The 23,269-nt window shown below is 43.3% G+C and overlaps 1 protein-coding gene across 1 annotated transcript; it reads right to left on the bottom strand.

Annotated features, from left to right (window-relative positions):
• Positions 1-9,444: 9,444 nt before the first annotated feature.
• On the bottom strand, positions 9,445-14,552 carry LOC103731895 (alpha-1,3-mannosyl-glycoprotein 4-beta-N-acetylglucosaminyltransferase-like protein MGAT4E). The gene is given in 4 exon segments (XM_008830400.1): positions 9,445-10,197; positions 10,199-10,420; positions 10,422-10,567; positions 14,387-14,552. Coding segments are annotated over 4 exon segments (1,287 nt in total).
• Between the last annotated feature and the right edge of the window lie 8,717 nt (positions 14,553-23,269).

Below are 23,269 nucleotides of genomic sequence, written 5' to 3'. Positions count from 1 at the left end.
AAAAACGCATCAGAATTACAGCTGACTTTTCAGTGCAAACTATAAAAGCCAGAAAACCCTGGACCAAAGTATTCCCAGTTCTAAATGACCCCAGATGCCAACTCAGATTACTTTACCCAGGCAAAATGTCAATTAGAGTTGAAGGGGAAAGAAAAGTCTTCCATAACATAAATAGGCTGAAAGAATTCAGGTCCATAAAACCAGCCCTTCAGAGAGCTCTTGAAGGAATACAAAGAGCTGAAGAAAGGAATGACTATACCCAAGGGGTAGCATAAAGAAACTTAATGAAGGTATAACTGTGGAAACACACAATTACACCAAGAACATAAATCAAAGTGACAGAAATCAATACACATCTTTCATTAATAATGCTAAATATTGATAGACTTAACACTCCAGTCAAAAGACACAGACTAATTGAATGGATTAAGAAACAAAACTCATCTTTTTGTTGTCTGAGAGAAACACATCTCACTTTCAAGGACAGGCACTACCTTAAGGCAAAAGGATGGGAAAAAATATACCAAGCGAATGGTACTAAGGAAAAAGCAGGCACTGCAGTTCTAATACCTGACAAAATAGACTTTAAACTAAAACTAATCAGAAGAGACAAAGAGGGCCACTTCATTCTGATCAAAGGAACAATAAACCAAGAAGATATTACAATCATGAACATGGTCACGAAACTCTAGTTCACTCAACTTCATAAAAACAATACTACAGGACTTTAAGACCCAGATTAATCCCAACTCATTAATAGTAGGGGATTCAGTACCCCACTGTCTCCATTAGACAGGTCAACAAGGCAGAGTGTTACCAGAGAGACATCTGGTAACAATGTTACCAGAGTTAAACAATACCATAAATCAAATGGCCCTAGCAGACATCTACCAAGTATTCCACCCAAGCACCAATGAATATACTTTCTATTCAGCGCCCCATGGAACCTTCTCCAAAATCAACCATATGCTAGGGCACAAAACTAACCTCAACAAATACAAAAAGATTGAAATAATTCCATGCATTCTATCAGACCACAATGCAATAAAGCTTACAATCAACACTAGAAGAAACCCTAGTAACTACATGACCTCATGGAGATTAAACAACACACTCCTGAATGATGACTGGGTCAAAGGAGAAATTAAGAAAGAAATGAAAGTATTCCTGGAACTAAATGAAAAGGACAATACAACACAAAAAAAAAACGCATTTATGTTCAAAGTCCTAGAGATAAATGGACTGGAGAGAACATATCTCAGCATAATTAAAGCCATATACAACAAATCCACAGTCAACATCATTCTAAATGGAGAAAAACTGGAAGAAAAGCATTAACAAAAATCCTGAAGAGCTAGTTACCCCTAAGAAGGAAGGGGAGAAATGCAATCAGAGCAGCAGCACATCAGAGTCTTCAAGGTATTGAAAAGCTGAAATATTTATACAATCTGAAGAGAAACCAGAGTGTCTTCTTCATGAAGACTGACAATGGGGCAGAAATTAATGAAATTGAAACAAAGAAAATAATACAAAGAATCAATGAATCCAAGAGCTCGTTCTTTGAAAAGATAAACACAATCGATAGACCACTAGCCCAGTTAACGAAAAGAAAGAGCACCTCCAAATCAACAAAATCAGAGAGCACCAAATCCTGATAAGTGATGATGTATCCAGACATAACTACAGGAACCAGTATAATGAAAAGGAACAAGGGGAGGTAAAGGAAAAGAAAGAATCTGAAAGAGAAGAACAGTAGGAAACAGGTGTTAATAAGGGAGATATGGATAGAAATGGGGTCATTTTAAGGGGAGGGGGGAGGAAAGGTTATACAAGGAACCTAGGGGATAAAGGGAAAGAAGGAGTTCAAGAGAGGTGGGACCATAGGAGAAGGGTATTATTAAGGGAGACATGGGGAAAATGGGGGCACCTTAAATTGGGGAAGCCATGATGGAGGGGTTAGACAATGCAAGAGATAAACAATGCCTAGCTAGTTTAAAAAAAAATCAGAGGGAACCATATTAATCCAACAACCTACTGACAAATTATACCTACAACTAGACCAAAGAATATAATATATGTCTAGGCAAGGTTTATCTGAGAATGTTTGGCCTTTGCCCAAGCTTTATCTACATGGTACATGGTAACTAAAAGTATCAGACTGGAAAAACTAACCTTCTTGGATGTTTAACAGCCATACTATGAAGCCTACACTAATTTGGTCAGAGGGACAAAAAGGACAGTTTTTGCTCCTTTGCCCTCCTAGGTCAACTAAGTTCCAGGGGACTATGAGCATCTCTCAAAATGTCCTGTAACTGTGGTGAGTCACCTGTCCTCTTGATCAAGGAGACTGTGGAGACCCCACCAGATGGACTTGAACCAGTGTCCAGTCTACAAAGAGGAGGGTCAACACAGAGGAATCATTTCCTCCATGCTTCCAAGTGAAGCCAGCCATGGTCGAGCAGGACCTTTGACTTATCTTCACATAGACAGAACTTGTAAAAGAAAGGAGCCAGAGGCTCCTCCCAAACCCATGTGACCCCTGAGGAACAGATCCTCAAATGACCTTCAGAGTAAAAAGAAATTGGTTTATCTGGGTCAATTGTAGGGTCTTAAACAACCAAAAGGAAAGTATTACCAAAGATTGAAGATTCAATATAATTTTTTAAGAGTCCATTACAGTTATTATTAAAGGTGTTGGGGGCTGGAGAGATGGCTCAGCAGTTAAGAGCACTAGCTGCTTTTCCAGAGGACCTGATCAATTCCTAGCACCCACATGGCAGCTAACAACTATCTGTAACTACAGTTTCAGGGGATCTGACTCTCTCTTCTGACCTTTGTAGGCATTGCATGACATGAGTGCACCTACCTACATGCAGGCAATACACTCATACACATAAAATAAAAATGAATAAATAAATAAATAAAAATGTGGCCCTGGGGCTGGAGAGACAGTCCAACAGTTGAGAGAGCATACCACTCTTGTAGAGGACCTGAATTCAGTTCCCAGCACCCATATCTGGCAGCTCACAACCACCTGTAATTCCAGCTCCAGGGAATCTAATGCCTCTGGCCTTCATGAGTACCCACACTCATATGAACACACACACACACACACACACACACACACACACACACAAATAAATCTATTTAAAAAAGAGTAAAGATGAGGTCCTATTGGGGCAGGGTGGGCCCCTAATCCAATATGATCAGTGTCCTTATAAAAGGGAGAAATTGGCCAGGCATGCACCACCATGCCAGGCATGACCCTGTCTTTCTTTCTTTCAGTTGTTTTTTTTTTTTTTTTTTTTTTGTGTTTTTTTGTAGACGGGGTCTCTCTTCCCGGGTCCTCACTATGTAGCCCGGGCTGCCTTTGAACACAAAAACACCCCCCTGCCTCTGCCTCCTGAGTGCTGGAATTAAAGGCATGTGCCACCACCCCCAGCTCTTTTTTAAAAAAATATTTTATTATTTTTATTTTATGTATATGAGTGTATTGCCTGCATGTCTGTGAATGCACCTGTGTCATACAATGCCTCGGAGGTCAGAAGAGGGCTTCAGATTCCCCTGAAACTGGAGTTAAGGACAGTTCATAGCCACCATACATGGGTGATGGGAATCAAACCCTGGTCCTCTGCAAGAGCAGTCAGTGCTCTTAACCACTGAGCAATCTCTCCAGCCTGACCCTGTCTTTCTTTTTTTCTTTTTTTTGTCTTTTTGAGACAGGGTCTCCCCGTAGCCTCAGCTGTCCTGGAACTCACTATGTAGACTAGGCTGGCCGGTGTCACTTTGAATGGGAAGTACCCATACTCATGTAAATAACCCTCATCTATGTTCTGTAAGTAAGCTCAATATTTTAAAAAAAAAAAAAAAAAAAAAAAAAAAAAAAGAGAGAGAGAGAGAGATAAGGAGGAGGAATAAGAGGAGAAGTATAATTTTCAAGGGGGTAGTTTCAAGAAATTGAATTTAATATGTGCACTGGGAGAAGGTCATATGAAAGTTGGAGTTATGTTAGGAAAGCAGGTCTGGAACTGCACCCTCAGAGGAAACAGCCCTACAGACACTGACAGCCTCTTCTGACCTCCACGGGCATTGCACGACATGGGTGCACTTACCTACATGCAGGCAATACATGCATACACATAAAATTAAAATAATAAATAAAATTTTTTTTAAGTTTTAAAATAAAGACAGGGTATATAGGCCTGGTTGGCCTGGAACTTGCTATGTAGACCAGGCTGGTTTGGAACTCACAGAGATCCACCTGCCTCTGCCTCCTAAGTGCTAGGACTAAAGGCATGAGCCATCACACATGACTTAAAAAAAGATTTCATTTATTTTTATTTTATGTGTATGATTTTTTTCCCCACATGTATGTATTGTATCACAAGCATGCTTGGTGCCAGCAGAAGAGGATCCTCTGAAACCAGAGTTACAGACTGCTATGTGGGTGCTGGGAATTGAACCTGTGACCTCTGCATTGCAGCAAGTACTCTTAACTGCTGAGCCATTGCCCTAGTTCCTCCCCCTGTTAAAAATAACCTTCCAGAATGAAGCAATGTCCAGCCAGAGTTGAGAACCACTGCTCTAGGGCTTCAGGCATTTGAGGAAACAGCGGGATCAGATGGTAGGTGCATACTTTAAAATTTTTTCCTTAATCTAATACTCATAGCCCAAACAAAATACAGCTTTAAAAATGTTCCCTAACTTCTTGAAGTTGGCATATTTGAAGTCAAGTTCATTGACTCAATTTCCTGCCACGTCTTTGAATACATTTTAATTGCCAGAACCACACCTTAGCCTGTAAACACACCTGTGTTGGGGGTTGAATCCAAGGCCTTGTATACATTAGGCAAACACTCTAACATGGAGCTACATCACCAGCCCTGTAATTGCTTCTTGTTCCATCATCCCTGTGGCTACTAAGATAGTTATAGTGGCGAAGGAGGTGGACGTTCATTCCTCAGGAAAGAATTTCTGCGTCCTTGTCTTAGACATAATCGCAAAGGCACAAGCTCTAAATGAGATTTGGAAGACAACAGCTGCTGACCGAACTTGGATCTAGATAACCTCAACTTACTTAGCACCTGTCCTGCCCCTTACTTGAAAGAACAGAGGGTGCCAGAGCATGGCTGTTGGGAAGGAGGCTGGGACTCTGGCAGGAGCTTGTCCAAGTTCACATCTGTTTAATAGTGGTGTGAGCATGCCATGTGTTTCACCCGCCTTCCATGCTTCAATTATACCTCAAATGTAAAATAAGATAAATGGATCCTGTTGCACTGAGCTGTACCGAGGAGGGCACTAGAAATGCTTAGCACAGCGTCTGGCACAGATGGTAATTTGTATACCTCATGATTCCAGCCATTTTGTAAAGTAGTATCCCTATATTACAGGTGGAAAAATTGTTGCAGAAATTTGTCCATAGTCTGACATCTAGACCAACCCACAGCTAGTTCTGGAACACCAGATGTCCCATGGTTAACAGAAAGAATATGGCAGTCTGAAGGTGGTTTGATGACAGGTGAATATTAAATTCACAGAACAGCCCAAACCTGAAACTAAGGTGACATAGTAAATGGGCTAAGTTTCAGGGTCACAGAAAGCAATCTGCTAAATGTGGCTAAAATTTTGACTCTTGAGGGACACAGGGGAAAAAACTGAATTTTTCTGATAGACAAGACAGGCACTTAGCTGAGTGTCTGGGTTGGGGAGGCTTGTAATTGTGTCTCTCTCAGGCTTGGGATTAAGGGGAGTGAAGAAAGGAAGTGGTGCTGTCTCTGATTCTGTTGCTTTTTCTTTCAGCAGATAAAATGCCTACTGTGTGTCAGATCCTCTGTGAGGCCTCAAATATATACCAATGAACAAAATAGGTATGCAGTTTCTGTCCTCAGGAAACATTATTTGGGGTCTGAGGAGAGGGTTTATGAACCTTAAACAGTCATAGAAGTGTGCAAAATGGAAGATGAAGTTTCAAAGGAAATAAGTAACAGAGGGCCTGGCCTTGGGTGGGAGGTGGGTAAAGAAGCTGAGGACAAGTGGTTAGCCAAAGGAGTTCAGGTCATAAAACAGCACATGCAACAGAAAAAAGGCAAGCGTGAGCTCAGGCTCACAGAAAGCTGCAAGGACCATGGTTTACACAGTGGTTAGCCATAAGCCCAACAAGGTGGCTGAAGGCTGTGTTAAAAATGTTTGGAGCCCAACAGCTCTGGGGACATCTCTGAAAGTCTTTAAATTGGGTAATGTTATGGCCACATTGATACTTTTTTTTTTGCTTTACAATTCTAAGCCCTTACATATTAGTCATGTTTGATTGTCACAGCAACCCTGTGGAGATGTTATCTGTCTGACATTTGGAATCCTAGGCTGCAGTGATCTCTCATATATCCAGACCACATCACTCCACCCTTGTTTCTTCTACCAGGCAGATGCCCATCTGCACTCACATGGAGGGAAGGTGACATTGCTTGTGGGAGACCCAGACAACCTGGATTTCTTTGTACTGTCTCAAAGCCCTCTCTGTGACAACATTACATCTTGGCTGTCCAAGTTTCTTAAAGTAACCCAACCAGAAGGTGTAGAATCATACTCTCTTTAAGGCCTTTCTATAGGAAAAACTTGCCCTTCCCCTCCCACTTGGGGCAGGGCTGGCATCCTATCTGCCTGGGCCTGTCTGAGGCTCCCTCTTTAAGCCCAGTGAACAGGATGCCTGGGGGAGCCTGAAGGCCAAAGCTGAGTGTACAACTGCCCTGGAGCCCTGCAGATGCTTTAGCAGAGAACAAGAGCCTGCTGACACCTCTGTGGTAGGTATGGGTAGAAGAGGGTCCCGGGATTAATAACCACTGAGTATCTACCACTTGCCTTACATATAGGATTTCCTTTCACTCACCTGCCAACATTGCCTGGTTGGTGGAACGCTGTTTTACAGGTGGGGAAACTAAGAGCTCAGAGAGGTTAAATAATATCTTTAATAAGATCTTTTAGCTAATAAGTAGACCTGGAATTAAAACCCATGTTTGGGTGACACCAAAGCTTTTATACTTCCCATTGAATCTTAGTAACCAAAGAGTCTGACTTATTCCACTACCCACCAGAACCTAGCATCATTAGCACTGAGACTCCCTTCCTAGGTGCACTTAGTAGAAACTCAATAGGTTTGGATGAATGAAAAACCTGGAAGAAGAGTTATACTACCCTGGGTTGATCTTACCACAAAAATAAAATAATGAAATAAAAAGGGGGTTGGACATGTCTGTAATCCAAATGCTAGAGAGGTTAAGGCAGGTGGTTCCCTGTGAATCTGAAGCTATCTTGGACTGTGTAGCCCAGTACAGCCTCTGATACAGAGACCTTGTCTCTATAAAAAGGCATGCAGATAATTATTACTTGGGGTTGGTGGGGAGTGCTGCGGCGGGGTTCTCAGTTGTGGTACTCATCATCCATTTAGGCTTCTCTCCAGTCTCTAGGAGTGATGGACTCTAAAGTTTCCCCAGACTCACCTGGGCAACCAGAGCCTGTCTCGCCTGGCCATGGCCATTCTCAGCAGGAGCTACCAAGAAATATAAGTGCCATTCCTCTAAAAGGCAATTCAGAAAACTGTGAAGCACCTGCTTTTGAATTTAAAATAAAATTAAATTTAATTAATTTATTTATTTTGGACTTTTTGAAACAGGGTCTCCCTATAGCCCCAGCTGGCCTAGAACTCAATATGTAGACCACGCTGGCCTTGAACTCACAGAGATTCAACTGCCTCTGCCTCCTGAGTGCTGGGACTAAAGGCATGTGCCACCACACCTGACTCAATTTTAATTTTATTTTATGTATTTTGCTTCCATGTAAGTGTGCCACATGCATGCAGTGTCCATAGAGGCCAGAAGAGGGCATTGGATCCCTTGGAACTGAAGTTAATAGGCAGTGAGCCACCATGTAGGTGCTATGAACTGAACCCAGGTCCTCTGCAAGAGCAGCAAGTGCTCTTAACCACAGAACCATCTCCTCAGCCCCAGCATCTGCTTTTGAAAAAGGATGTGGGCAGCACAAAGAGAAAGAAGTCAGTAGTAACAATAGGTGCTGGACTGACCTGAAGGGATCCTCCAGACAGGATGGGGGCTTGTGCTTCCATTTGGCCACCACCCAGGGCCTCCTATCAGAGTGACCAGGGCCAAGTTATTGGTCCCAAAGGAGGACACCTCTAATACTCATATCAGTTTCCTATCACCTCAGCCTTATTATGTCCCCAGAAGCCATATCTGAGGACAGGCTAGGTGCGAGAGGATGTTTGGGTGCCTCAATTTCAATAGGCTAGATGGTTGGTCAAAAGTGGAGTAGAAGAATAGATGTCAAGCTCAGAGGAATAGCTGGGCACTGCTGGCAGCTTGGTGGTGACTTCAGTGAGGTTTCTCTGATGCTACCTCCTTCAGCTGGGGAGCCTCCCTGTGATTATAAGAGGTAACACAGGACCTGCTGGTCTCAAGCAGGAGCTAGGTCATAGCATTCTGTCAATTCATGGGTTTCCAGGTAACTTCTCTTATATATATGTTACTTACCTATTATACACACACACACACACACACACACACACACACACACACACGCATATATAGTGGCACACTCCTATAATCCCAGCACTCATTCAGGAGGTAGAAGCAGGTGGATTTCAAGTTTGAGGCTTATCTCCCTGTAGCTCCAGCTATCCTAGAACTCGCTATGTAGACTAGGCTGGCATCAAACTCACAGAGATCTGCCTGCCTCTGCCTCCTGAGTGCTGGGATTAAAGGCATGGGCCACCAAGCCTGGCACAAAGACAAAATTTTTTCAAGGAAAAATGTCCCTTTTTTGATTTCTTTTATCATTATACTGCGTGCACGTGACAGCATGTACCTGGAGGTCAGAGAACAACTTTCTGGAGTCTGTGGGTTCCAGGGCTAGAACTCAAGTTACTGGACTTGCATGGCAAGCACTTTGACCCATTAAGCTATCTTGCTGGTCCTCTTTCCTAATTTCTTGTGTTAATCCTAAGGACTCCCTCGGGCCAAGAGTAGTTCAATAGCAGAGTGTTTGCTTAGCATGTTTGGGGCCCTGAGTGTCATCCCCAGCACTGAAAGTTCCCTGTGATTTCCACACTCACCCTCTTTCTACATTATCCCTTACCCCTACCTCTGTGTGAACATATAAGTTACATGTATACACAGTCTATTTGGGCAGATCCAAGCATCCCAAGAATGTAAAGGCTCTGGAAGGAACCAAGGCCTTTCCCCAGATCTACATCTTTACATCTGCCCAAGTAAAACAAATCCTACTAGAGCTGCTAGTTTGGGTGAGAAAGGAAAGAATGTCTCCTAACATGTTGGCACCAGGTGGATGAAAACTGTTCCCTTGGATCTCTCCTATGACACTCACGCCACAGTGAAATGGCTTCAAGATTTTAATTTTTCATACTTTGATATACCATCAACTCTGATCAACTTTTTTTTCCTTCCAGAGGTAGATATTCCTGATCATGAGACCACCAGTCTGCTTAGCGTTTACTACCAGCTTTATGCAGCTCACTTGGTACCTCATGCTCTTCAGAATGATCTCCTGGTCCATCTGCCCTTGCATGAGGTAGCCCAGCAGGGTAAACCTGGTACAGTTTTGAGGCATCCCCTCAGGCTTGTAGCCCAGCTCCACCTGTCCTTTTGCCAGGATGTACTTTCCTTCTGCAACGGAGCCTGTTCTCACTTGCACTCTTCTCACGTTGGCTGGACAGTTCAAAATCACTGTCAAGTGATTCTCTGAATTAACATTGTAGGTCCAAAAGAATAAGTCATTCAGACTGTTAGCCTCCCAGGGGACATGAACATCAGAGACTTCCATGTTTGTGAAAACAGCGCCAGGGAGGGTATCAGGACCATAAGGGATTTTTTCCTGAGTTATTTTGGTCTTATTATTACTGGTGGAGTGGGATAGCTTGTGGTAGAAGAGGAATGGTCTGCAGAGGATTGAGTTTTGCTGGGCCAGGAGGGTACGGAAATGAAGGATCAGCTTGTCGAGGGGTCTCTCCTTGTGGAAGAGAAGCAGGAAATGGGTCAGGAGTGGAAGGTCCCTGCTGTGGAAGAGTTTGCCAAGGATGCCCATATTAGAGATCTCCAGCAGCACCCATGTGTTGGACTTCATGGTGGTCACTTTTGAGTGAATGTCGGTGACAAAACTGGGGGCACAAAAAAACATTGTCCTCTATTAACAGGAAATAAGTAGAGAGCTTTGTGGCAAAGCTCATGAGGAAAGCATGATCTATATTCTGCTTTGAGTAGAACTGCCCAGTGTAGGTCTCATTCTGGACACCATTCACAGTCAGATAAGCACCAAATGGAGCATGGATCAGTAGCAATTGCCCTGCCAAAATCTGTGAGCTATAGAGGCTTGAAATATGGGCAACAGTTTTTTTTCAGCCAGATAAAGTCAGAATCTGCCAGGTGGACTAGCACTATGATCTGTTCCTTCTCAGATGCAGAAGAGGCATGATACAGAGAAGCTAATGTGTCCAAGAGGCCACGTCGATCCTGTCTTGAGGTGATCCCCACTGTCAACCACGCTAAGAAAAGGCAAAATAGAGACAACTGTCAGTGTATGCTGTGACCATAAGGATTTGAGGAGCTAGGCATGGTGAGACATATCTATAATCCAATCTTGGTACTAGGGAGGCTGAAGCAGGAGAATCATGAGTTCAAGTGCAGTCTGGGCTATATAGTGAGACTCTATTTCAAAAAAAAGAAAGAAAAAAAGGAAGGAAGGAAGGAAAGAAAGAAGAAAGAAAGCAGGTTCAAAAGATTAGGAAGTAGAGCTCGAGAGATGGTTTATCAGTTAAGTAGCTTACAAAGGCCTGTAACTCCAGCTCAGGTAGGGGATCTGACACCCTCTTTTGGAAGGGACCAAGGTTTCCCCCAAATTAGGCTAAGCTACATGAGCCCAAGTAAAACAAATCCTACTAGAGTTTCTTGTTTGGGTGAAATATGGGTCCCAGAACCCTTCCATGCCTTTGGTGGGCAACACCCCCCCACTCAAATAAATAAATAAGATTGGGAAATGCTGCTTGGAATCTTCTCTCTGTTCTTTGGCAGAGGGAATGTATACATTCTTGCTATTCTAAGTGCGGTCATTATTCTAGCAATATCAACCTCATCTGTAAATTCTAATAACATCCAGAATCTTGATCCCTTCTTCAGAATCTGTTTTTAACCATGCCACTTGTATGCATATTAGAGTTGGGGAAATACAAAGCTAGGTGCTGTTGAATCCCTATAGGTCTTTCAGAGTCTTTTTTTTTTTTCAGGTAGGGTCTTCTTTTCTATGTAGCCCTTGCTGGCCTGGAACTCACTCTGTTGTATGAAACTGACCTCGAACTCACAGCAGTCCTACTACCTCAGCCTACAAAGTGTTTAGATTGTAGGTGTGTACCACCATGTCCAGTTCCTATTGTCTTCTAAACTTAAGCTTGAAAGCACATGGTTGAAGTACTTGATAACTATTAGCTCTTCTTGTAGTCATTATAGTTCTTTTTGCTTTAACCCAACTCATCTTCCCAAGGTCCCCTTTGAAGAAGGTATATTAGAAAAAAGGGCTTTTAGTCAGATGTGGTAGCATGTGTTTAGTCCCAGCACTTGGGAGGCAGAGGCAGGCAGATTTCTGTGAGTTTAACACATGGTTTACATAACAAGTTCCAGGTCAGCAAGACCATGTTTAAAAAATAAATAACAAGCTTGCTAGGTGTGGTACCACATGCCTTTAATCCTAGTAGTTGGGAGGCAGAGGCAGGTGGATCTCTGTGAATTCAAAGCTAGCCTGATCTCCATAGCAAGTTCCTGGCTAGGTGGGGGTATAGGGAGACCCCAGTCTCAAAAAGACCAAAATAAATAAATAAATAAATAAAATCTGTAGCTGGAAAATCACTAGTCATAACTGTTCAGTATACAAGTCTCAGTTCCAGGCCAACTGGGGCTACAGGGAGACCCTGTCTCAAAAAAATAAATAAATAAATAAATAAATAAATAAATAAATAAATAAATAAGAAAAGGACTTTTTCTAGCAGTCAGGAGCCCAAGGTTTTTGTTGTGTTCTTTTTTTCAGGTGCTGGGGCTTGAACACAGGTTCTCACATGCACTCTGGACAAGCAGTCAACCTCCCATTGGTCTGTATGCCCAGCCCAGGAGCCCAAGGATTTTTTTCTAGTGCTTCCACTGATTGATCTTGAATGAGTCCCTTCACCCCTGAGTTTAGTTCTAAAACCCATACAGCCAGAGGAGTTGGGATCTGTAGTTTAAGACCTATTCTGTCCCAAATGTTCCTTAATCCAGTGACTGTTCTTTCTTAGGACTAGCTTTACTTTTTTCCCTCCAGTGATTCCATTTTCTTTTCATTCTTACATATTTTGTTTAGTCCTTGAATTCATCTGCCTAAAAATACATGTAGACTATCCCAGCCATAACTCTTATTTTTAATACTTCTCTTAATTTCTTTTCCCTTTTATTTAAATGCCACAAAGCTACATAGTTGCTGGGTGTGGTAGTGCACACCTGTAATCCCAGCACTCAGCCAGCCTGGGGTACATTAGTGAGTTGGAGGCCAACCTAGACTATATAGTGAGACATTGTTAAAAAATCAGGTCTGGCAAGTTGGAGAGATGGCTTAGCAGTCAAGAGCACTTGCTGCACTTTCAAAGGATCTGAGTTGTGTCCCAGCACCCATGTCAGATGGCTTACAACCACCTGTAATTCTGGCTCTTGCCTCTTCTGGCCTCTATGACACCCACACACTTGTGGCATACACACATACACATACACACACACACAGAGGCACACATACATATATGTTTAAAAATAAATAAATAACCAGCACTCAGGAGGTAGAGGCAGGTGGATCTCTGAGTTCGAGGCAAGCCTGAACTATATAGCAAGTTTGAGGCTAACCAGGACTATATAGTTGTGAGACCTGTCTCAAAAATTATTTTAAAAAGAAAGAGATGAAAATGAAAACAAGGTGGGGGTATATTTCATCATCCCCCCATAAAGTGTAACCTCATAACCACCCATTCCTATGGTACGATCATAACTGCAGGCTCAAATATTAAGTTACATAAAGGAGTCATGTTCCTTGTTTACCAGTGTGAACAACATATACGGTCTTGTAGATGAGCAATGTCCAGAAATGTGTTATAATATGTGATTAATATATTGATTCCACCTATTTTTAAAGATTTTTTTCTTCTTTGGTTTTTTTCTTTGTCTTTTTGAGACAGGGTATTCCTGTAGCCCCAGTTGGCCTGGAACTCTATGTAGACCAGGCTGGTTTCTGCCTCCTGAGTGCTGGGATTAAAGGTGAGCACCACCATGCCTGGCAAGATTTATTTTTATTTATGTGTATGTACATACCAGAGTGTTAGATGCATGGGTGCTGGTGCCCACAGAGGCCAGAAAAGGGCATCAGATTCCTGAGAGCCCGATGTGGATGTTGGGAATTGAACTTGGGTCCTCTGAAAGAACAGCAAGTATCGAGCCATCCCTCTAGCCTCTGATTCTATTTAAAATAATAGTCTTGGGGCTAGAGAGATGGCTCAGCAGTTAAGAGCACTGGCTACTCTTGCAGAGGACCCTGGGTTTGGTTCCCAGCACCCACATGGTGGCTAACAACAATCTGTAACTCCAGTTCCAAGGGATTTAATGCCCTTTTCTGCCCTCTGCAGGCATTGTATGCATATGGTACACTTACATACGTGCAGGCAAAACACTCATATACTTAAAATAAAAAATTTTAAATAATTTAAAACAACTGTCTTGTCTCTCTGTCATTCCCCTGATACATAAACATCTTGGGACCCTGGAGAAAATTATCCGTCAGATTCAAATTCCTGGACACAGCTGTGTCTTTTTTCCTCCCCTTCCTTCCTACTTGCCTTCCCTCTCTCTTACTCCCCCTGGGATAGTCAATCCCTTCCTCTCCTCAGCACTTACTCTTTCTTCTCTGCTGAATTTTTTCCAGATATTTGAAGGTGATGGCCTTCCAGTCTTCTAATGATCTAGTGGTCTTCTTACTGCCATAACTCACAACCTGGGCCTTTGACAAAGGCAAAAAGGTAAATCCTTTTATAAAAAGAATAGCCTGTCTTCCTCCTGACTTCCCATAGGCATTTTTAGGGAAGGAGGTAGAGTGACTCATTCTCCTAGAGTAAGCTAAGCACAATGCCTAGCCATTGGTTAAAAGATCCATGACTCAGACAGTATTTGTTTCCTCCCTTACCTTAAAAAACATGAAAAATATATGCAGCTTGTTATGGACTAATGGGTCCAGAGTCACACATTAATTCCACTTGGAACCTTCTGCTGTCATGTGGAAAGGTACAGAAGGAAAGCACAGGTACCTTTGGCAATTTGCCTGTCCTTAACATTCCCACCCAATTTCCCAATAATAGTCACCAGATTTTGGCCATATTCAGTTTCCTCAGGGATTTTCAGAGTGATGAAGAGCCACAGGAATACGATAACCACTGAGATTTTGAAGTACCGCCTGATGAAATACTGGACCATGTCTGCATTGAGAGTCAGTTACTACAGCAAGAAGTCAACCCCTGGAGGACTCTTCTTCTCCTGCCCCTATCTGCTCCCACCCTAAAATTATCATTAACTCACATACACTGATCTAGGAACCTGAGGGAATACAACCTTGTTCCCACCAGTCCTGGGATGTCATTTGTTTCATCAATTTGTTTGGAGTTTCACATGTTCCCCAGGTTCTCCCCACTCAGAATGATGAGGGCTGGCTGGGACTTCAGTGATGTGGCCAGTTTGTATGAGGAAACAGACTGTCATTGTACTCTACCCAGTTTTTGTTTTGTTTTGTTTTGTCCTTTTTCAGACAGGGTCTCCCTGTAGCCCCAGCTGGCCTGGTCACTATGTAGACCAGGCTGGCCTTGAACTCACAGAGATCCTCCTGCCTCTGACACCACCCTCCCCCCTCCCCCGCCCAACCCGTTGCATCACTACTCCCAGCAGCCCCCATTTTAGACAAAAGTCAAAACTATAAAAATAGCTAGTAACCAGGCACAGTGGCACATGCCACCAGCACTTGGGAAGTAGACGCAACAGGATCAGGAGTTCAAGGCCAGTCTGGGCCACATAATACCCTGTCTCACCCCCCCCCAAAACACTAAATTGAAGTAATGCTAAGTTCTATGTCTAATTGGCACTTTTCTTATCTTTTAAATTAAAGATATCCTTAATATATTCCAGTCTTTAGTCTTACTTATAGACCTTGATTAGAACATGATTCTGTTAACTTATCAAATTAACAAGTGTAGTGTTGGGTTATTGGAACTCAGGCTGGCTCGGCCTCACAAGTATTTGTGTTCAGCTCTCTTCCTTTCTGAGTGTCTTTTCTCTAGTGAAAATTTAATCTTCTGGCTGTTCCTAGATAGAAGAAAGGCTTTAGAGCTCAGTTCTTTCACCAAATAGTACACGAAAGGAAAGAAATTGTAGTCAGTGATTTGTATGCTCCAGAGGCCACGGTATTCTCTAGTCTCCTCCATTTCCAGGGATGCCTTCCCACTTAGTGTTTTTTGTTTTGTTTTGTTTTGTTTTGTTTGCAACAGAGTCTCACTAGCTCTGGCTAGCTTAGAACTTGCTATGTAGACCAGACTGGCCTCAAATTCACAAAGATCCACCTGCCTCTGCCTCTCAAGTGCTGGGACTAAAGGCATATGCCACTACACCTAGCTTCCAGCTTAGTGTTTTGATAATAGTTATAAAAATAATACTTATTCATAATAATAAGACTATAGATTAAACTTTTCTTACCTGGTTAAGGACTTTTTGCTTAGGCGATAAAGTTACAAATCTATTTTTGCTTTTGGTATTTTTGAGACAGGGTCTCCCTGTAGCCCCAGCTGGCCTGGAACTTGCTATGTAGACCAGGCTAGCCTCGAACTCACAGAGATCCGCCTGGCTCTGCCTCCTGAGTGCTGGGATCAAAGGCACCACATGCGCCACCACATCCGGCCTCAGTTACAAACCTTTATGTAAGAGATACAGACTTCTGTGGATATGAATACTGAATAAAAGGCTGCATAATTAAGGTTTAAAGACATCAGAATCATAGTTCAGTTCCCCTTCTGTCTTTCTTGTGACATTATTGGGTGTTAGGGAATTCTGTTCTCATTCAGCTTAGTTCAACAGGCTTCTGGAAAAGACAGGAGACAAAATAAAAGGAACTGGGGTGATGAGAGTCAGTTACTAGGATTAACAGTTGGTGAGACTGGGAACAGCAGTAAAGCCTCTGCTATTTCCTCCTCTTGAGCTCAGCTCCCTCTGTGATGTTACTATTGTGTCTCAGTCCCTGGCCCATAGCACCAGAGGGGCACATTATAGGGCATTCATTCATCCTAAACACCCTACTGTGTGTTTTTTTTCTTTTTCTTTTATGTGTATGCATGTATTATGTGCATGTATATAAGTGCACTCATGTCATGCAATACCTGCAGAGGACAGAAGAGGGTGTTGGATTCCCTGGATCTGGAGTTAGCTGCCATGCGGGTGCTGGATTTGAACCTGGTCTTCTGCAAGAACAGCCAATGTCCTTAACGACTGAGAGCACAGATGCAGAGAGCAGCCAAGCCCATCTCGCATCCTACTTCTTACAACTCCTTCCCGCCATGTCCTCTCCTTCCTGCCTGACACCTCCAACTCATACTTAGGCCTAGACCTCCACTTCCTCTTACCTTCTTGAGTTCATCCCTTTGCATTAACCTTTCTCTTTTCCATGATCTCGTCTCCCTCTCTACTGGACCTTTGTCATCACTGAAAAGCAGGTTCATTATTGCCCATGGAAGAAAGGCAAAAAGCAAAATGCCTCCCTGAACTCAAGTTTCAAGTTCTGTCCCACTTCTCTGCAAGCCCTTGATACTGTAGACTTTAGAGATTAGCCTACTTCATATTCTCTCCTACCGCACTCAGCATCTCTGCAGCCTTGACGCCACTGGAGCCCCTCCCTTCTCTGACGCCCTGCCTGCCCCCCTGACCATTCCTTCTCAACTACTTTTCCCTAGCTCATTTTCTTCCCAACAACACAAGGCTCTCTTCCTCCACACTCTTCCCGCTTGATTTTACCTGTCCTGTATAAAATAGCTTTCACATCCAAGCTCCAGGCTACCTCTTTAATGTCTCTTTTTCGGTGACTAAGAGGCATCTTAACTGCAACAGAAACAAAATGCAATACTATCCTTTCCTCCTCAAGTTTCCCTCATCTCAATAAACAGCATCATAACCTTTTACACAAGTTACTCAGGGGGCAAATTTCAGGGCTTATCCTTGATACCTTTGTCTCTTCAGCATTCCAAATTCAAACTGTTTCATCCTACTATTTCCTCCAAATTTTACCCAGAATATGATCCCTTTATAACATTATCCAATGGGACTAATGTAACCACCTTTTAATTGGTTTCACGTCTGTACACCTGTTCTGCAATCTATTCTCTACATGGCAGTCAGAGAGACACCCCCACCCCAAGGCATGGTCTCCCTATGTAGCCCTAGAATTTGCTTATGTAGATCAGGCTGGCCTGGAACTGCAGAGATCTGCCTGCCTCTGCCTCCTGAGTGCTGGGATTAAAGGTGCACATCACCACGCCTGGCCACCTATTGTATATTGTTTTACTTATTTATATAACTTAAAAAAGATTTTATTATTTTTATTTTATGTGTTTGTATGTATTGCCTGCATGTAAGTGCACCCATGTCATGAAGCACCCTTAGAGGACAGAAGAGGGCATCAGATCCCCTAGAACTAGAGTTATGGACAGTTGTTAGCTGCTATGTGGATGCTGGGATTTGAACCTGGGTCTTCTGTAAGAACAACTAGTGCTCTTAATTGTTGAGCTCTCTCCAGCCCCAATATTCTGTTTTGCTTTCTTGAGCATTTATTACTAGCAGAAACTGTCTTGTTTGTGCTTAGCCACTGTCTACTGGTCTAAAATGGTAAGCTCCTGAAGGGCAGAGACTTCATTTTATTTAGTATTATAATTATAGCACTTTGCACAGGACCTGCCAGAGAACCATGTTCAGTAAGCCTTTATTAGCTCACTGATTATGAGAGACTCTTGATAGTAGTAAGCCATCATCTGTTCGTCAAGAAACACCATGCTAGGTGCATATAGTAGTGCCAGGAGGCCAGGTAGTACTTAGAGAAGGGCTGTATATATGTGATGGTTAAAATGCACTATTATGAACTCAGACAACCTAGGCTAGAACCTGGTTAAACTTCTTGTTCATGTAACCCTGGCCAAATGACTCAGTCTCTCTGAACCCCAGTTCCTCACCTACAAATTAAAGATAATTGATGGCTACTTTCAAGTACTCAAGGGTTCCTTTGTTGTTGTTCATTTGAGACAGGGTCTCATGTAGCCTAGACTGGTTTTGAACTTGCAGTGTAGATGAGGATGTCCTTGAACTCCTGATCTTTCTACCTTTATCATCCAAGTGTTGGGATTACTAGTGTATACCACCACACCTAGCACAAGGGTTCTTGTGAGGATTACAAAGAGATCATCTACAGAGACATATTTGGTATACAGCAAGCACTCAGTAAATGTTAACTTTCTTATATAAGAGATCTCTCTCTCTCTCTCTCTCTCTCTCTCTCTCTCTCTCTCTCTCTCTCTTTCCCTCTCTCAGCAGGGTCTCAGTAACCCAGTCTGGCCTCGATCTCATGGAAACTCCCTTATCTCAGCTTTCTGAATACTTGAATTACATGTAGGCCATAACTACCACTTTCTACCACAGCTAAGCAGCTTTGTCTTCTTTCACCTAAAGTTTGAGAGAATCATTTCTCTTATTCCTATACTTCTGTCTAAATTGTACTTTTAGGTTCTTGCAAAGATGCACAACCACTCTGAGAGTCTCTCTGTGTCTTATTATCTGATAAGATTTAGAAGAAGCAGAAACAAACAAACAAGACAGGAGGAGAAAATAATAAAAAGCCCTGATACTTCTCCAAGTTCCTCACTGACATTGTGATTAGGGGCAGGCCATCTGCTCCAGAGGGCTTGTTGCCACTGTATGTTCTGGGTGAGGGTTCTGATTTGGTTGAAGTCAGAGTTGTCTGATCTTGGGAGGATGAACCATACCCACATGGCAGAGATGGTGAGGAGTGTACCTCCTTTCTTATACTTCTCCCTGGCTACCTTAGCCCATGCTCCCTTGGCAATCATGTTCTTTCTGAGACCAGGTTCATCAGTCCACTGGTTTATCCTGGCAGGTAGGGGAGGAAAGGTGCTCTAAATAGGGCATAGTCTGACTAGAGCCATACCTGATTGGCTCACACTATTTGAAATGTGATTGGAATGGGCTGGAGAGATGGCTTAGCAGTTAAAAACACTTGCTGCTCTTGCAGAAGACACAGGTTCATCCAGCATCCACTTGGCGGCTAACAGCCTTCTGTAATCCTAGTTCCAGGGGACTGGACACCTTCTGCCCTCTGTAGGCATTGCATGCACATGGTGCACCTATATACATGCAGGTAAAACACTCATATACATATGTAGCAGCTACATAGTGAGTTCAAGGCTGCCTGAATTACATGAGAGCCTGTCTCAAAAAAACAAAAAACAAAAAAACCCAAATTTGGAAGAACTTATGTAAAGGCCTAGATAATTGGCTTTCTTGGAAAAATTGGTCTGAATGGTGGTCCCCAAAGCTGAATATGTATTCTTGCTTCTTCATATCCATATCTGGCTAACTTTACTCATTTACTTGGCTGGCCCCTATAGGCATCCGAGGCTATGTTTTTTTGTTTGAGACAGGTCTCATTATGGATCCCAGGCTGGTCTTGAAGTTATATTTCTGATTGTTGGTATTACAAATAACACTATTAGTCTGGCTTGGAATAAACTTTTAAAACTACTGCTATAAGTCAAGTCTTTGAAGGCTTGAAGAATCTTTGCTAGATCCTGATCTTATGCTTGGCACTTATTTTGCATCAGGTGCTAAAGAGATGGAGCACAAAGTATCCCTAGGTCTGAAGGGATATGGGCAGAGGTAGAAGGATGAGGAGGAGAAGAATGCAGACAAGTGCACAGTAAACAAGACAAACAAGAGAGACAAGGTATAATTACTGACTTTCTATCACATGGAGACAGTGTTCTGAGGGAGGTGGAGGGGACATGGTTGAAATTCAAGATTAGATGAACATGTTGGGGAAGACTCACTTTTGTTAATTCCTAAGGGTTCTCTAGAGAAATGAAACCAATAGGATCTGTGTGTATATATCCTCTATCATATATACATATATATCACATAGATATATCTTATATAGCAAGAGACAGACTGATTTGAAGGAATCAATTTAAACAACAGAAATCTATTCATAATTTTGGAAGCTGGAAGTCCAAGCTCAAAGTGCCAGTAGGACTTTTTCCCTGAGGACTCTCTCCTGGCTTGTGGCTGTATCTTCTCAGGCTCTTCCCTCTCTGCTTTGTTCTTTTGTTGTTGTTGTTGAGACACAGTGTTACTATGTAGCCCTGGGAGACCTGGAACTCATTATGCAGCCCAGGCTAGCCTTGAACTCACACAGAGATCCACCAGCCCCTACCTCCTCAGTACTGGGACTAAAGGAATGTACCACCACATTGGACCCATGTTCACCTTTTTGAAAGCTACCCAAACTATAGAAAAAAGTAACCTTAGAGCAGTATTTTCTCAAATATAGTTCACTAAGGGACACAAAATCAACTTAATAAGGTTCAATCAGCATATAGGCACATCACTGTTTAAGAATGTTTTATGAAACTTGTTGCTGTTGCTATGCAAACAAAAAACACTGGAGGGGCCAGTGAGATGGCTCAGTGGATAAAGGTACTTGTTCCCAAGCCTAAAGACTTCAATCCTCAGGACCCATATGGTGGAAGGAGAGAACCAACTCCCAAAAGCTGTCCTCTGACTTCCACATTTGCACAATGGCATGGGTGTACACACACACACACACACACACACACACACACACAAATAAATAATGTAATTTAAAAGTTAAAAATACTAATTACAAAGTTTGAAGCCACTGCAGCTTAGAAGGAAATCAGTGGACCCAGTCAGCATGAGGGGCAGCTGGTGGTAGATTTGAGGTATGGCCTCCTATGCCCTCCCTTAGCTTTCAAAAGAAAGCCTGGTGTTTGGGGAAGAGTAAGGGCAGACGCTGAGATTGCCATTCTAGTCCTTGCTCTCTGTTATTATTACCTGTGTGATTTTGGCTGATTAATCTTTCTAAGTCTCCATTTCTCTATCTGAAAAATAATAATACTACCTACTTCATAGGGTTGATATGTCTTATTGACTAGAATTACTCCTGGCTAGTGGCTCTGTCTTATTTATGTTAGAATAGTATGTCAATTCACATATTACCTCTTGATAATAGGGAAAAGAAAACCTGAAAAAAGTCTTTTGGATTTAGTATGTCAAGTGCTATCTTGAACATGCAGTGTGATTTGGTTCGATGGGGAATTTCAACCCGACATGTAGGTACACTGTTGTTCTGGAAAGTTCTGACATATTACATCCCAGATACAGGGAATTCCAAACATTTGCTCCGAGGTCACAGAACACTCTGAGAGGAGCCTCTTAGCCTACAGACCTGAGTTAGGGGCTTTGGTGGTTGAACAGGGAACATGACTTTCCCTCTTAGCCTCTACAAACACAAGATTGCTCCTTGGCCCAGAATTAAGGAGGGTTGAGACAGGAGGATTGCTGTGGGTTTGAAGTCAGTGTGGAGTACATGGCAAGACCCTGTCTCAAAAAACTAAATAACAAACAAACAAACAAATAAATAAATAAATAAATTGTTCCTTGGGAATCCCAGGGCTCTAAAGTGGCCTAACTGGAATGGGAAGAAACGCCCTGAAGCCCAAGCCCTGGTGTGGGTTACTCTGTCCCTCCCAGCCCCTGTGGTTAGAGCCAATAGCACCGTGGGAACATTCCACTTGCCAGTGTCTGACCCACACAAGGGTCTACCTCTTTAGGCCCACACCCAGTTAAACTGAAGGTGTAAGTTACTCTGGATCTTAGTTGGGCCGAGTCAGCAGAGATTCTAGGAGTGAAGAAGGACAGGGACTGTGGCTCTGGTGTAGTGCTTGCCTGGCTATAGGCCCCGACTGGGTTTTAATCCCTGTTCATTCTCTCTCCCTATCTCTCTCTCTCTCTCCCTCCCTCCCTCCCTCCCTTGTGTGTGTGTGTGTGTGTGTGTGTGTGTGTGTGTGTGAACAATCAAGATTTGGAAAGGAGGTAGGGAGGAGGAAGTGTTAACTTTGTTATCAGATGCCTCCCCAAGACCCAGAGCCAGCTTTCCAAGGACATAGCTCATAAATGAGACCCTTATCACGATTCGACCTGTAGCTCTCACAGCTGGGGATCCGGTGGACAAAGTACAGACATCCCACAGAGGATGCCAGTCAGCAGAGGATGAGAGCAGAGGAGGAAGGGTGCTGGTTCCAACGGAATTAAGCAGGGCAGGGAATGGGGAGGACTGTTTATCTCACTATGTTCACCCGCTCCGCTCGGAGGGCTCTCCCAACATCCTACCTCCGAGATATTGTGAGACTCCTTCTTGGGACAAGCAGATTCTTCTCCACGTCTAACCCAGAGCTCCATCCTCAGCCAATTGGAGTTACAGATACTCAAGGCCATTTCCCCTCCCTTTCAACAAATATTTGTGGAGCAGCTCCCACGTGCGTAGTGCTGACTTTACTCTTTGTCTCTAGTGGCTTACCCTGGAGTGGGGCACGTGTCTGGGAGGGGGCAGGGACAAAGGTGGGAAACAGATTGGCCAACTGTAAACCAGCTATAAAGAATAGCAACAAGACGTTGTGGGAAGATACAAAACAACTAAAACAAGGAGACATCCCATGGTTTCCCAGGGGTTTTTGACATCAAATATTACAGAGCACCAGAGGTGGTGAGTTCATACGACGACACTGAATTGGAGATGAGAAGCTGAGCTGGACCAGCCTGTGTGTTCTGGAGACTAGGGGACGTGAAAGGAGGATCCGCAATGCTGGGAAAAGAAGAGTGGTTTAGACCCGACGCACTGCTAAGGGGTGCACACCCGAGGTCTGGGCGCAAAGGAGGCGCACAAGCCGGCGACATCGGGAGTCCAGTCCGAGGCGGCGGCGCGAGGGGGTGGAGAGATGGACCGACACGTGCGCTACGTGCTGCGCCGGCCGCCGCCCCCTCCCGGGCCGCGGGGGAGCCAGGCCTGCCCCCATCTT

Source organism: Nannospalax galili, unplaced genomic scaffold (genome assembly GCF_000622305.1).
Source record: "Nannospalax galili isolate Female #2095 unplaced genomic scaffold, S.galili_v1.0 scaffold113, whole genome shotgun sequence".
Lineage (NCBI taxonomy): Eukaryota > Metazoa > Chordata > Mammalia > Rodentia > Spalacidae > Nannospalax > Nannospalax galili.
This window is presented reverse-complemented; position numbering and strand designations above follow the sequence as displayed.